Below are 14,905 nucleotides of genomic sequence, written 5' to 3'. Positions count from 1 at the left end.
CTTTTAAACTGTCATATCCTTCCTTTTGTACCAAACTTCCTACTTTATCCTACTTCCCCAGAAATTCAAATATTTCTTTAATTGTCTCAAATATCTTCCATCCTAGTGTTAAAACAGAGTAATGATTTAGTTAACTGTCTTAGGATGTTTATATTACATATAAACTATGGTTGTAGGCTTGAACATCATGGAGGGGAAATAGCCAAGCCAGAACCATAAAATGGCAAAAAGTAATGCTGTTTTCATTCCTACAAACATCTCGGGGGAAAAAAATTATAATAATGTGCAGGTTTTAAGGCCAGAGGTTCATTATTTAACAGGAGCTGCATAACACACTCAAAAGGAACTGACTTGATAATAGCTGTAGAAGTCGTACTGGAACTACAGCAGGTCTTCAGAAAGATGCCTTTCCCTGATTTAAGAACTTCAGTAAAGGATAACTACTTCCAGTAGTTATGTATTCCACTTTTTTTTTTTTTTTTCATATTTTAAGGAAAAGTTCTTGTGAGCATTTTGAAGGCTCATGTTTCAGCCATTCAGTATATTATGCCTTTTTCTGCTAAGCTAAAGTGATGCTTAATAGCAGACATACCTTCCAGAAATAATCTGAGGATATGATAATCTGTTAACTTGCTCTTAAACCAGACCTTGTCAAACTTCTTTAGTCACTTTCTGAGAAGGCTAATTATCACACTTCGTATTATTCTTTTCTGAATTAGCTCTTTTTGTAAACCCTTCTAACTTTTTGGATATCTTTCTGAAGTGTTCTCCCTATAGGTATACACAGACAATGCATCACAACATTATATATATATATAATTTTAGCTACAGCAGTATGCCTGTTAACTGATTAGCTTCGATAACTATGAAGTCTGCAAGTAACTGTATTCCAGGATATTGTTCTTCGCCTTATAAATGTTATATAACTTTTCTATACTTAGTTGTGTGTTATTGCTTTAGGCATTATTAAAATTCATATTAGAATTGTTTGTCTTTATTCAAACAATTTCCATCTCTATATCTGTCTTTTGTCATGTTAGATGTTGTTCTCTTATGTGTGATATCATCTGCACATTTTACCAACAGGGATTTATATTTTATCCTGTATTTTTTGAGTAAGATACTGAAAGCAGATTACTGAGTACCTCTATGAGAAATATACTCATAGGATGACAATTCCACAATTACTTTTTGAAATCAGTTAGTTACTAAACTGAATGTTAACCTGTTTGATATAGATTGTGATGTCTGTAGATAGTTGTTTCTTATCAGAATGTTATTCGGAATATACATATATCCTTTAAATTCAAGTTGGTTGGCTCTAATAAGCAATGATGTCATTAAATGATCCTCTCTCTGTATTGGCACAATATTTTTTCTTTGCAAGGTCTGGAACTTATCCTATTTGCCAGTATTTTATAGTGATTTGTGTTTGGGAACGTCGGTAGTAGATATTTAGTTGGACTTCTCTGGACTACAGAGAAGTTGGACTTCTCTGTTTCATGCTAAGGTCTGAGACTTGAATTTGTCTGTCCAAGCTAAATTCCCACACTAAACTAGATCTTGACAGCTGGAGCAGAGCTTGGCCAAGGTAGGTGATACTCCTGTTTTTTAAATCTGGAGTAAGTTGTGTAGTTTTCTTTAACTCAGCCTCTGCTGAATTCCAGCCATTGAGCAATTCCTCTGTGATGGGACTTTCTGTACGTGACAGTTACTCTTTCTGTCAGTTGAGGTCATTTTGAACCATATCTTTTAACTGTAAATTTTTCAGGTCCTTTGGAAAGATTACTGTTATACATATAAAACAGGAGAGAAAAATCTTTGGAATATTTCCATTTGTGATCATGTAACCCTTCTGCTCATTAAAATGTTACTACAGTAGTTTGTCCTTAAAATGGACAGATATGTCCTTAAACGTGTCCATAAATTAGCCTAAATTAAATTTAGGAAATAATGGAATGGAAAATGAGGATGTTTTTCAGCTGCCTTCACCAAACTTCCTACTGTTCCCTTACCTACTTGTGTCCATATTTCCATTCTTGCTGCTTTTCAGACTGCTGTTTTTGTATTTTTATTTGTATTTATAGTTTTATTTTTATAATCATACACTATTGGTTTGCGAATCCTTGATAGCTATATATTCACCGTCTTCTTAATGTAAGTATTTCTAATTTTCACTGTTTCTGCCAAAGAACACTGGAACTTAAAGCATGAAGTTCAGTCAAAGGGTTCCCTTACATGGCCGGTTATCTTCATGGCTAAAATGCTTGGATTTTCTGTTTTTGTTTTTTATCATTTGGTGTTAACGGTCTCCTGGAAGATACATACACAGGTCAAACACTGTTGGTTTACTAGCCAGTTCATATTTTACCCACAATTCCACTTGCATTGTACTTGACATGCACAAAGCATGCTGTCACAGTACCATAGTAATTTGCAGGGTTTATTAACCAATCTGCTAGCTTTCTATGATGGGACGAGTGGCTGGGTAGATGAGGGGAGCGCAGTGGATGTTGTCTACCTTGACTTCAGCAAGGCTTTTGACACTGTCTCCCGTAACGTCCTCATAGGCAAACTCAGGAAGTGCAGGCTGGATGAGTAGATGGTGATGTGGACTGAACTGGCTGAATGGCAGAGCTCAGAGAGTTGTGCTCAGTGGCACGGAGTCTAGTTGGAGGCCTGTAGCTAGCAGTGTCCCCCAGGGGGGGTCAGTCCTGGCTCCAGTCTTGTTCAACGTATTCATCAATGACCTGGAGGAAGGGACAGAGTGCACCCTCAGCAAGTTTGCTGACGATACAAAACTGGGAGGACTGGCTGATACCCCAGAGGGCTGAGCTGCCATTCAGAAGGACCTGGACAGGCTGGAGAGCTGGGCAGAGAGGAACCTCATGAAGGCAAGTGGAGAGTCCTGTACCTGGGGCGGGATAAGCCCATGCACCAGGACAGGCTGGGGGGGCTGACCTGCTGGAGAGCAGCTCTGTGGAGAAGGACCTGGGAGTCCTGGGGGACAACAAGTTGACCATGAGCCAGCAGTGTGCCCTTGTGGCCAAGAAGGCCAGTCAGATCCTGGGCTGCATTAGGCAGAGTGTTGCCAGCAGGTGGAGGGAGGTGATCCTCCCCCTCTCCTCCGCCCTGGGGAGGCCTCACCTGGAGTACTGCGTCCAGTGCTGGGCTCCCCACAACAAGAGAGGCTCCTACTGGAGCAAGTGCAGTGAAAGGCTACTAAGATGAGGACGGGACCGGAGCATCTCCCATATGAGGGAAGGCTGAGCGAGCTGGGCCTGTTCAGCCTGGAGAAGAGAAGGCTTGGGGGGGGGGTGGAAGGGGTGAGGAATCTGATCCATGTGTAGAAGTATCTGAAGGGAAGGTGTCAAGGGGCCAGACTCTTCTCCGTGGTGCCCAGGACAAGAGGCAGTGGGCACAAACTGAAACACAGGAAGTTCCATGTGAACATGAGGAAAAACTTCTTGACTGTGAGGGTGACTGAGCACTGGAACAGGTTGCCCAGTGAGGTTGTGGCCTTTCCATCCTGGGAGCTATTCAAAAGCCGTCTGGACACGATCCTGGCCAACTTGCTCTAGGTGACCCCAGCTTGAGCCGGGGGTGGGGGGGGGGTGGACTAGATGATCTCCAGCCTCAACCATTCTGTGATTTTTTTTTTTGTCACTTTTTATTGTTTGAATTCTTTTTCTAAACCTGCTTCATGCAAATCCTCTTCAGTATTTGTGCATTTTGATGCTAAAAGCTAGAGACCATTTCTTCTGAGGGACTGCTGTACTTAATTCATGTGTTTTGGGTTTTAATCCCTAATAGTACATTCCTTTAAAGTTGCTGCTTCTTTTCAACTGTCTTAAAGCTACTTAAAGCAGCGCTATTCTGATAGCAAACAACTGACTGGATGGCAACGAAAGAAAGCCTTATACTTTTTGCCTCTTTTGCTGTGAGTAGTGTCATAAACAGCTGAGTGCGTGTAGACTCACACCTGATCACACCTGTGAGGTAATGGGCAGGAACAGTAGACTTTGCAGGGATCAGTAATGGACTAGTCCTCACTGCCACAGTAGGCAGCATCACATCTGGCAACTTTTACTGATAGAGGCCTGGGCATATAAAGCATGCACACCACAGCAGTCAGGTACATTTTGTACCTAATATATCCCTCATATTTATGGAATTATTCGCTCTGCAATTAGTGCTGGTACTTGTCTTACAGGGGTGTAATACTGAAGGGATGATTTTTGTCATACCCAAATTTGTCCTGTCTCTTGCAGGCCATTGAGCAGGATGTTTTTGACTACATGTCACTGACACACGTGATGATGAACCTACTGTTGCCTACATGTATCGTCTCCTCTGTTTGTCCCTATTTCCTTTCCCCACTACTAGGTTGTCTGTTGTCTTATCGTCACAGCAACTGCAGTAGTAAAAAACCTCTACTCTGTCCCCCCCCCACCCTGCCCCGACCAATGACTGCTGCTTCCAAAATACGGAGTCCTTTTCAAACTAGGTGAAGATGAGCCTAATAGTTACTGTTTGGGGGGGGTCTCTTCCTCCCAACACAGATGCCATAGTTTTGTATTAGCTTCAGAGAAAAGCTGCAGGAAATGAATAGCAGAGGCACTACAGGACTTTCAGTTAGGGTTGCATGAGTAACACAAGCTCATCTTTATATTCCTGTAGCTAGCGCTAATTTATGCGATCATTTATTTGTGCACACAGAAGCAGTAAAATTCGCTGGTTTGTTTGAGAGATTATAGGTTGACTGATAATCAGGACCACAGTGTTGGGACAGAAATTGCAGACACACAGGGGAAACTGCACTAACTACAGGCTCTAAAATGTAAAGTAAACTTTATTATCCTTGAACCACAAAATAGATTTCTTTGGTTGTACAAATTTCACTAGTTACAGTCTTGATGCGCTAATTTTCCCTCAGAGTCTCTCAGGAGAGAACGGGAGAGAACCCAGAGCCTGGCACCAGGTACCGCAAAGGGAAAGAAAAAAAAAATCACAAGTTAGTCACCAAAACCAATCCAGGATTGTTTCCAAAACTGCTCTTGTTAAAAAGCAAATGCTAAAATTAGATTTTAAAAAGGAAAGCTCAAATTGCTGATGATGGAAGCAGCCATAGCTGCAGTTTGAGAGTATCAGAATTCCCCCTTCAAAGCCCTGCAAAATTAAAACATACAAAGTCAGTTAAAAGGATCCATTGGATTTTGGCATGAAGGGAGAGTCTCAACTAAAAGAAACTGCATCCAGTCATTCAGCAAATATACAAGCAGAAGTGCCTGTCACTCCCACGCCACATCCAGTCACTGAGAGGCTTTAGGTACAACTCTGGTCTTACTGCTGGAGGGGGTTCAGCAGAGAGCACCAATGTATCAGGGTAGACAGATCAGATTAATGCCAAGCTCAGTTGCCTTTCTCTCTTCTATTGGAGGCATTAAAAAAAAAAGAAAAAAAGAAAAGGACATTTTCTTCTGTAGTGGGCAGTAGAGCAGGAGAGACTAATTTCAGAACAGAGCTATGAGCAATGTCCGTCTCCTCCATGTTTGCAAAGCTCACTCAATACTGAATCTGTTCTAAGCCCTTGTTTTGTGCAAGAAAACAACAAATCACACCCCTGCTCCCTTTTTTTTTTTTTTTTCCTTGCTTGAGCAAGCATATATTCGCCCTGTCCTGCATGGAAAGTGGCCTAAAGCCAACATGTTGGCAGAGAGAGTAGGATTGTGTAGTTATTGCAAGGCATAGGCCAGACCCATCCTGGCATTGTGCTCCCTGCCTGGCAGGCATTCCTTGAGAGCGCCATACCTAGAACCTCCTCAATATCACATTTCACCTCAGTGCTAGTGGGCGATGTACTGGATTCACCCACTAGTATCCTCCTACCTGTAAGAAACCATTACTCCTAACTTAAACCCAGCAACATCACCTACCTTTCCCCATTTACTGAATCCTAACCCACTACCCTTATCTGCTGTTTACACCTCCTACCTCTGCCACCATATCCTAATCCCCAACTAGTCTGCCCCCTATTGCTGTCACACATGCACACTGCTATATTCTCACTACAGCTTTTTCAGCTTGGTTCTCCTTTCTGCCCCAGTTCACCAACTCGATCATGATTCTGACAGAAGACACATACCGGCTTCCCCTGACACTTGGTACAGTGTGCATGTTGAGTGGCTCACACTCTGTGTGCATGAGATACGCACAATTACATGTACTAAGGAACTGTCGCCCAGAAGAGCACAAAATACTGGCAGGAGCAGTTTCTTACATGGAACAGGTAGCTGCTCTCACAGAGGCAAGTGGAATGGAGCTGATGCTTCCTGGAGCTGGCACAGGCTCCTGCTTATTCAGTCGTCTTTGCTTGAGCACACACAGTTGTCCGTGTCAGAGGGAGGCACTTCATTGAAATTTTTTTTCTTTCTTTCTTTCTTTTTTTTTTTTTTTTGGCCTCCAAGCTATCCACTTCCACAGGCTCCCAGAAGAAAGTGAGGTGACACTGTGTGTGTGGGAGGTGGACGGAGATGCTTTTTGGCAAAAGACTGGAAATTAAATAGCAGTAAAGGCTGGAACTTCCTTCAAATTCATACCAGAATAGAAGCTCCTCTATTAACCATTAAAAAAAAAAAAAATCCAAGTTGAAGAAATAACTGGAGCCCCCCCTAAACTCTCATTCTTATGCTCTCCCTGTCCTACCTCCCCCTCCCCCCCAATATTTACAGGCTAACAAACTGCAGCTGCCCACTGTCCTACCCACACCTCCTCTCAATTGGCCATTAGTAAGTCTGGTGTTGTCCCCTTCTGTTTAGGACATGCCCCGGTGCATTATGGGCTGAGAAAAGAGGGCGGTTCACAGCCTTAAAGGAAGTTAGTTAACCACAATGCTCCCTGGGGTGCTCAGTTCCTATCCAGGAGGCAGCTTTGGGGGGGGGCAGTCCAGTGCTGTCCCTGGAGCACAGGAAGCTCAAGAGCCCTGTGCAGGGCTATCCCATTGCCCAGGTGCATCAGATCCTCTACGTAGGGACAGCAGCCTCCAAACTGCGCCGGCTGTGTCGGAGTTTGCGTTTGCTGCTGTACAGAGCCATTTCTTCAAGTGCTGATGCAGTAGGTGTTGATGAATCATGTGTTAATAACATTTCCTCATCCTCTTGCTGCCCATCCTGCTCCAGGAGAACTGTGTAGACAGAAAAAGTTAAGGTTTTTTAAGAGAAAGTGCTAGGTTAGGCATATAGCTGATGCAGTAGACATGGGCATAAAGGTATACCCCTGCGCTGTCTCAAATTTAACACCTAAGTCTTTACGATATTGTTTAAACCAATCCTGTGCCCACTCTTTTCTGTTGTTACAGTTCATGTACTGACTGTTATGGATTTTGGGAAGGAATTCACATGCCTGAGAAGATCTCTAACCCTAACACTCAGGCTTCACTGAAAACGGTAAGGAAGTGCCAACCCTTAGGAAAAACAGTTATACTGAAAGGACTTGGTGTATCCTCATGCTCCAACCATTTCAATAGTTTTAACAGCATATCAAGCACTAAAGGGCAATGTGAGTACCTGCGTGGTATGCAGTAGCTGGAGAGAGCGAGAGGGGGAGAGGGAGAGAGAGCGAGAGAGAGAGAGAGAGAGAGAGAGGGAGGGGCAAGCACCTTGACCTTGCTTAATGTTGAAATTACATGACTAAGTCTTTTCTGTAAGTTTAGACTTTGACTTGTGTCCCCCACCAAAGGAACTCACTGAAAAGATATTCTGTCAAGGCAGCCCCTCTGTTAACTTGGTCTCAGGCCTTTTAGGGATGTGTACTGCATCTGAAGTACACTGCTGTTACAGTAGCTTTTTGCCTTCCTGAAAGGAACTAGTGCAACTTATCCCATGACCTTTAATATGCACCTAGGACATCTGCCATTTGCAGTTTGACTTGAGCAATGACTGTGAGATACTTGTGTAAAAAGGAAAAAGCTCCATTAAATCACACATTTTTCTCTTCAAGTACAAACTGGTTCCTGAGAAACTCTTCTCCACATTTTTTGACTTTAGTACAGAACCTCAAATACACCCCCCTCCCCACACACCCACCCACTCACCACACACACACACACGTGCGCGCGCACACACACGCAAACTATGAAGATAGATAGCTCAGAGCAGAGGTGCACAGTCTGTTGAGTTGTACCTGGTGGCCCGCCCTCTGCTCTAGAGCCAGACTCCAAGATGCACGTACCCCTCGTTACAAGACCCAGGTATGAGTATTTGCTACAGTCCAGAATTATTCCTGAGCTATTAGCTGTAGTGTTAACCTGTTGTTTGAAAAGGCCTCAGGACCAAATGAATGTAGGTGACAAATCTGACATCTTGAAAGGATTCTAAGATTGATAAGCAGATGTCTGACTTCTAAACAAGGCAAACCAGTATAAAAGAAAGGCATATGTAGACATGCAGCTAAAAATCCAGATTTGGGTGGGAGGGAAATCAACACGGCTTTCACAGAAGGAAGTCATGCCTCTTAAACCCACTAGAATTGGCAAACATGCAGGTAAGTGTGAGCTCAAAGCAGCATACTGGACTTCACAAAAACACTTCTGATTGTTCCTCAAAGCTCTTAATGAAAATAGGCTGCCATGGGCTAGGAAAACACAGCTCTTAGTGGATTAATAAGTAGCTAAAACACAGAAAAGGCGTAGCAAGAAATTCGTCTCTGTTTTAAAACAGAGAAGAAGTAGGGTCTGCAGTAGGGTCAGTGTTTGGTATGTGACGAGTGAGAGAAGTGAAGACGACTGTTTTGAGAGAGTTTGCTGATGATTCCAAGTTGTGTATCTGGGTAGTCAAATGAAACCTCACTACACAAAAGTTTATTAGGATTTTACAGAGTTGACTGGGCAATAACATGGCATGTGAAATTTACTGTAAATGTATATAGACTCAAGAAAGCAGTGAACAAATTAACAGCCTCTGGCTTACAAAGTGCTAGAACACAGATTGTTGTAGTCTCAGGCAGTATTCTGGAAAGAATCACTACATGCTTATCTTCTTTTATGTTCTTTTTCTTGGCATTTCCAGTGACTCATGCCAGACACAGAATACTGGGCTAGCCAGAACCTACTAGGGCTTTTCTTATGTTATTGGATGAAACTCAAGCTCAGTAAACGTAAACTAACATAATCCTGATTGCATATAAAATGCAACATCCTTAAAATGAGATTACCAGTCCATGAAGATTCTATAGTCATTAGGGGGGGGCTCGCTGAAGACATCAGCACAGTGCTCAGCAATACCATTTCACCTTTGAGTATTAGAAATTGCAAAAGATGGGAGAACAAAACAGAAAACATTATTCTGCTACTGCATAAATTCATCATGTAGCTACATTTGCAAAGAGTACCTGTAGCCATGTTCTCCTTCATCACCTCAAAAACCGCATAGAAGACATAGAAAAGGTCCACAGAGGAGTATGAGAATGATTCCCACAAAGAGAAACTGGGAGTCTTCAGCTTGGAAGAAAGATAGCTGATGACGGCTATGCTAGGGACCTACATGAATGGTAAAGAAAGTGCGAGTAAGACATGGTTACTCACCACATCCCACAAGAGCCAAGGAATCACAGAATCACAGAATGGTTTAGGTTGGAAGGGACCTCTGGAGATCATCTAGTCCAACCTCCCTGCTCAAGCAGGGTCACCTAGAGCATATTGCCCAGGATCGCATCCAGGCGGGTTTTGAATATCTCCAGCGAAGGAGACTCCACTACCTCTCTGGGCAACCTGTTCCAATGCTCTGTCACCCTCACAGCGAAGAAGTTTTTTCTCAGCTTCAGATGGAACTTCCTGTGGTTCAGTTTCTTCCCATTGCCTCTTGTCCTGTTGCTGGGCACCATGGAGAAGAGACTGGCCTCATCCTCTCGACACCCCCCCTTCAGATACTTGTACACGTTGATGAGATCCCCTCTCACTGTCTTCTCTTCTCCAGGCTGAACAGGCCCAGCTCTCGCAGCCTTTCTTCCTAGGAGAGATGCTCCAGTCCCCTCACCATCTTGGTAGCCCTCCGCTGGACTCTCTCCAGGAGTGCCATGTCTCTCTTGTACTGGGGAGCCCACCATTGGACACCATACTCCAGGTGAGGCCTCCCCAGGGCGGAGGAGAGGGGCAGGATCACCTCCCTCCACCTGCTGGCAACACTCTGCCTAATGCACCCCAGGAGACCATTGGCCTTCTTGGCCACAAGGGCACACTGCTGGCTCATATTTAACTTGTTGTCCACCAGGACTCCCAGCTCCTTCTCCGCAGAGCTACTTTCCAGCAGGTCAACCCCCAGCCTGTACTGGTGCATGGGATTATTCCTGCCTAGGTGCAGGACTCTCCACTTGCCTTTGTTGGATTTTGTGAGGTTCCTCTCGGCCCAGCTCTCCAGCCTGTCCAGGTCCCTCGGAATGGCAGCACAGTCTTCTGGTGTGACAGCCTCTCCCCCCAGTTTAGTATCCTCAGCAAACTTGCTGAGGGTGCACTCTGTCCCTTCCTCCAGGTCATGGATGAATACATTGAACAAGACTGGAGCCAGGACTGACCCCTGGGGGACACCACTAGCCACAGGCCTCCAACTTGACTCTGCGCCATTCACCACAACCCTCTGAGCTCGGCCATCCAGCCAGTTCTCAAGCCACCTCACTGTCCACTCGTCTAGCCCACACTTCCTGAGCTTACCTAGGAGGATGTGATGGGAGACAGTGTCAAAAGCCTTGCTGAAGTCCAGGTAGACAACATGCACTGCTCTGCCCTCATCTACCCAGCCAGTCGTTCCGTCATAGAAGGCTATCAGATTGGTCAAGCATGATTTCCCTTTGGTGAATCCATGCTGACTACTCCTGATCACCTTCTTGTCCTCCAGATGCTTAGTGATGACCTTCAGGAGGAGCTGTTCCATCACCTTTCCAGGGATGGAGGTGAGGCTGACAGGCCTGTAGTTTCCTGGCTCCTCCTTCTTGCCCTTTTTGAAGACTGGCGTGACATTGGCTTTCTTCCAGTCCTCAGGCACCTCTCCTGATCTCCAGGGCCTTTCAAAGAGGATGGAGAGTGGCCTAGCGATAACATCTGCCAGCTCCCTCAGCCCTCGTGGGTGCATCCCATCAGGGCCCATGGATTTATGGATGTCAAGTTTGGACAAAAGATCTCTAACCTGATCCTCCTCAACCAAGGGAGAGTCTTCCTTTCTCCGGACTTCCTCTCTTGTCTCCAAGGTCTGGAATTCCTGAGGACTGGCCTTAGCAGGAAAGACTGAAGCAAAGGCAGCATTCAGCAACTCTGCCTTCTCTGTATCCTTTGTCACCAGGGCACCCGCCCCATTCAGCAGTGGGCCCACGTTTTCCCTAGTCTTCCTTTTGCTATTGATGTATTTGAAGAACCCCTTCTTGTTGTCCTTGACATCCCTTGCCACATTTAATTCCAAATGGGCCTTGGCCTTCCTTGTTGCATCCCCGCATACTTGGACAACGTCCCTATATTCCTCCTAAGTGGCCTGTCCCCTTTTCCACATTCTGTGTACTTCCTTCTTCTGCTGGAGTTTGGCCAGGAGTTCCTTGCTCATCCATGCAGGTCTCCTGCCCGCTTTGCTCGACTTCTTGCTCAGAGGGATGCACCCGTCTTGAGCCTGGAGGAGGTGATGCTTGAATATGAACCAGCTCTCCTGGACCCCTCTTCCTTCCAGGGCCCTACCCCATGGGATTCTTCCAAGAAGGTCCCTGAAGAGGCCAACGTTGACTCTCCACAAGTCCAGGATTGTGATCCTACTTATTGCCCTGCTTCTTCCTTGCAGGATCCTGAACTCCACCATCTCATGGTCGCTGCAGCCAAGGCTGCCCCCAACCTTCACATCTCCAACTAGACTTTGTTTGTTTGTTAGTACAAGGTCTAGCATTGCACCTCTCCTCGTTGGCGTGTCCACCACCCGAGTCAAGAAATTATCATCAATCCTCTGCAGGAACCTCTTTGACTGCTTGTGCCTAGCTGTGCTGTCTCCCCAGCAGGTGTCAGGGTGGTTGAAGTCTCCCATGAGAACCAGGGCCTGTGATCGTGAGGCTACTTCCAGCTGTCTGTAGAAGGCCTCATCGACGACTTCCTCCTGATCAGGTGGCCTGTAGTAAACCCCCACAACAGTGTTGCCCATTTTAGTCTGCCCTTTAATCTTTACCCATAGGCTCTCAACTTGCTCTTCATCCACCTCCTAAGCAGAGCTCCATACATTCTAGTTGCTCCCTCACATAAAGGGCAACTCCACCACCTCGCCTTCCTGGCCTGTCTTTCCTAAAAAGCACGTAGCCATCCACGACAGCATTCCTGTCATGTGAACTATCCCACCATGTCTCTGTCACTGCAATGAGATCATGGCCCTGCGACCGCACGCAGATCTCTAACTCTTCCTGTTTATTCCCCATGCTGCGTGCATTGGTATACAGGCATTTCAGAGAGCCAGTCAAGCATGCAAGCTCCCCAGGAGAGGTGCAAGAGGATCCTCCATAGCCATGTTCCATGCTGTCTCCCTTGACTGTATGCACCCGCTGCAGGCATCCTGACTCGAGCGGTGTTTTACTGACTCTCCTGCCACTATACCACTCCCCTTCCCCCATCTTGCCTAGTTTAAAGCCCTCCTTACCCGGCTGGCCAATCTGTTGGCAAAGACGTGCGTGCCCCGCTTGGTAAGGTGGATCCCATCACTCCCCATCAGCTGTTGATCTTCAAACAGCGTTCCATGGTCATAGAAACCAAAGCCCTGCTGCCAACACCAGCGGCGCAGCCAGTTTTTAACTTGGAAAACTCGTCTACTCCTCCTCCCATCCTTTCCTCTCTCAGGCAAGATTGAGGAGAAAACGACCTGGGCTCCCAGACCCCTAACCACCATTCCCAGAGCTCTGAAGTCCTGTTTGATGGTTTCCAGTTTGCCTTTTGTGTCGTTAGCGCCCACATGGAAGAGCAGCAGACGTCAGTAGTCCGATGCATGGACAAGCCTTGGCAGTCTTTCCATGACATCTCTTATTCGAGCCCCTGGCAGGCAGCAAACCTCTCTGGACAAGAGGTCAGGTCGGCAGATAGGTGCCTCTGTCCCCTGCAGCAGGGAGTCACCCACAACAATCACTCCCCGCTTCTTCTAGGTGTTCCTGCATGGCAGAGGGTCTGCCAGGCCAGTTGCCTCCCTTGGAGTCATGCCCAGCCTCTCCTCAGCTTGGAGGGCGCTAAACTTGTTCTTCAAGGGTAAGTCTTGAGGAGGAGCAAGAGCCTTTCTCCTTCTACGAGAGGTCACCAGCTTCCAGCCCTCTTCAACAGCGTTATGATGCACCAGCATCATATGAAGGAAGTTACCAGCAAACAGAATTAGCGTAAACAAAATGCCCAATTATGGAACTCAACGCCACAAAGTGTCATGAAAGATTAAAAAATAAGTAGTCTGGAAATACTAGACAATTTTATGACAGATAGTTCCACTGATGAACCAGATACAATATCTGCCTTAAGACAACCATAATTAATACATGATTAAAAAAAATAGAGAAGATCACAGAATCACACAGAATGGTTTAGGTTGGAAGGGACCTCTGGAGATCATCTAGTCCAACCTCCCTGCTCAAGCAGGGTCACCTAGAGCATATTGCCCAGGATCACATCCAGACGGGTTTTGAATATCTCCAGGGAAGGAGACTCCACTACCTCTCTGGGCAACCTGTTCCAATGCTCTGTCACCCTCACAGTGACAGAAGTTTTTTCTCAGGTTCAGATGGAACTTCCTGTGGTTCAGTTTCTGCCTGTTGCCTCTTGTCCTGTTGCTGGGATGTAATGCATGTAAGCAAGCTCAACTTCTCTGTTTCTTAGTCTCCCTCTAAGAACTCACTTCCAGCCAGACAGGATACCGGTGTAGGAAGACCTACTGCTTATTATTAAGGACATATTTCTGAAACCTGACAGTTATAAGGCTGGGAGGCATAAGCCTCTGGCTTTAAGTGATTTGGAAATCAAGCACACAGCATGGTACCACTGCACCCCACAAATAATACTATTTGTTTCATTAATTTCATGGCCTCCTGAATGGATTAGAATAAATGTTTTAACAAGTTTAAAAGTTGATGACAGGAATCTGCTGCAGACCATGAAGTCAGATCTGCGAATGGGAAAGACTGTTTCTTAGAGCCCATCTGTGATGGGCAGGAAGGTAATGGTGGTGTTCTGAAAGATGTAAAGAAGAAAGATACACTAAAACTTCCTGCAATCAGCAGTAAGATAGCCTTGGAGTTTCTACTTGTAACAGTTTTCTAGCAAAAAGGTGAGGAATTGCTTAAGAGCTTATCATATGGTCAAAAAGGACCAAGGACAATTTTGATTAAAATCCTAATGTGGTAAAGGAATACAGAGAAGAGGTGTCACAGCAATTTTAACAATTAGACTTTTTAAAAGCTGTATTAAATTCACACAGAAGTGAAAGGCCCAATAGGATATATGAATCCCTCAAAGTTTAGCAAGCATATATAGGACAAGGTATATAACCCTGGAAACATTAATTCATATTTAGCATTATTAAAGGGATAAGGGCACAACAATTTCTTGTGCAGACTCTAAAACAGATATAGATCAAGTTGTTGCAACATCTGATTAGCTGTGGCATAGAGCACAATTTTGTATCCTTGGCCACTGTGAAGGAGGGTACTTCACCTGGACATGAACCTAATCACTGTAGAAACTGGTGCCTGGACTGCTAGGAGCTGCCAATTAAGCTAGTGTTGGGCGGTGGGGTGGGTTTGGAAGCAGTAGGGCACAGACACAGAGGTTTTTTGATAAAGGTTTTCTTTCTTTTTCCTTTTATGGTAAGGAAGATGGCAAATAAAAATCTCTCTAACTTGAGTATTTTTCCTGAGGAAAAAATAT

At 45.1% G+C, this 14,905-nt stretch overlaps 1 protein-coding gene across 39 annotated transcripts in view; it reads right to left on the bottom strand.

Moving 5' to 3' along the window:
- Window positions 1-4,834: 4,834 nt before the first annotated feature.
- The window catches only part of SCRIB (scribble planar cell polarity protein), a 121,548-nt gene continuing 111,477 nt past the window's right edge, over window positions 4,835-14,905 (bottom strand). For all 39 annotated transcript variants that reach the window (XM_068933730.1, XM_068933688.1, XM_068933697.1 and 36 more), the window contains one exon: window positions 4,835-7,183. In XM_068933730.1, the coding sequence (XP_068789831.1) occupies window positions 7,023-7,183 (161 nt within the window). In that variant the 3' untranslated portion in view covers window positions 4,835-7,022. The remainder of the gene's footprint in view (window positions 7,184-14,905) is intronic.

Source organism: Struthio camelus, chromosome 2, assembly GCF_040807025.1.
Source record: "Struthio camelus isolate bStrCam1 chromosome 2, bStrCam1.hap1, whole genome shotgun sequence".
Classification (NCBI taxonomy): Eukaryota; Metazoa; Chordata; class Aves; order Struthioniformes; family Struthionidae; genus Struthio; species Struthio camelus.
This window is presented reverse-complemented; position numbering and strand designations above follow the sequence as displayed.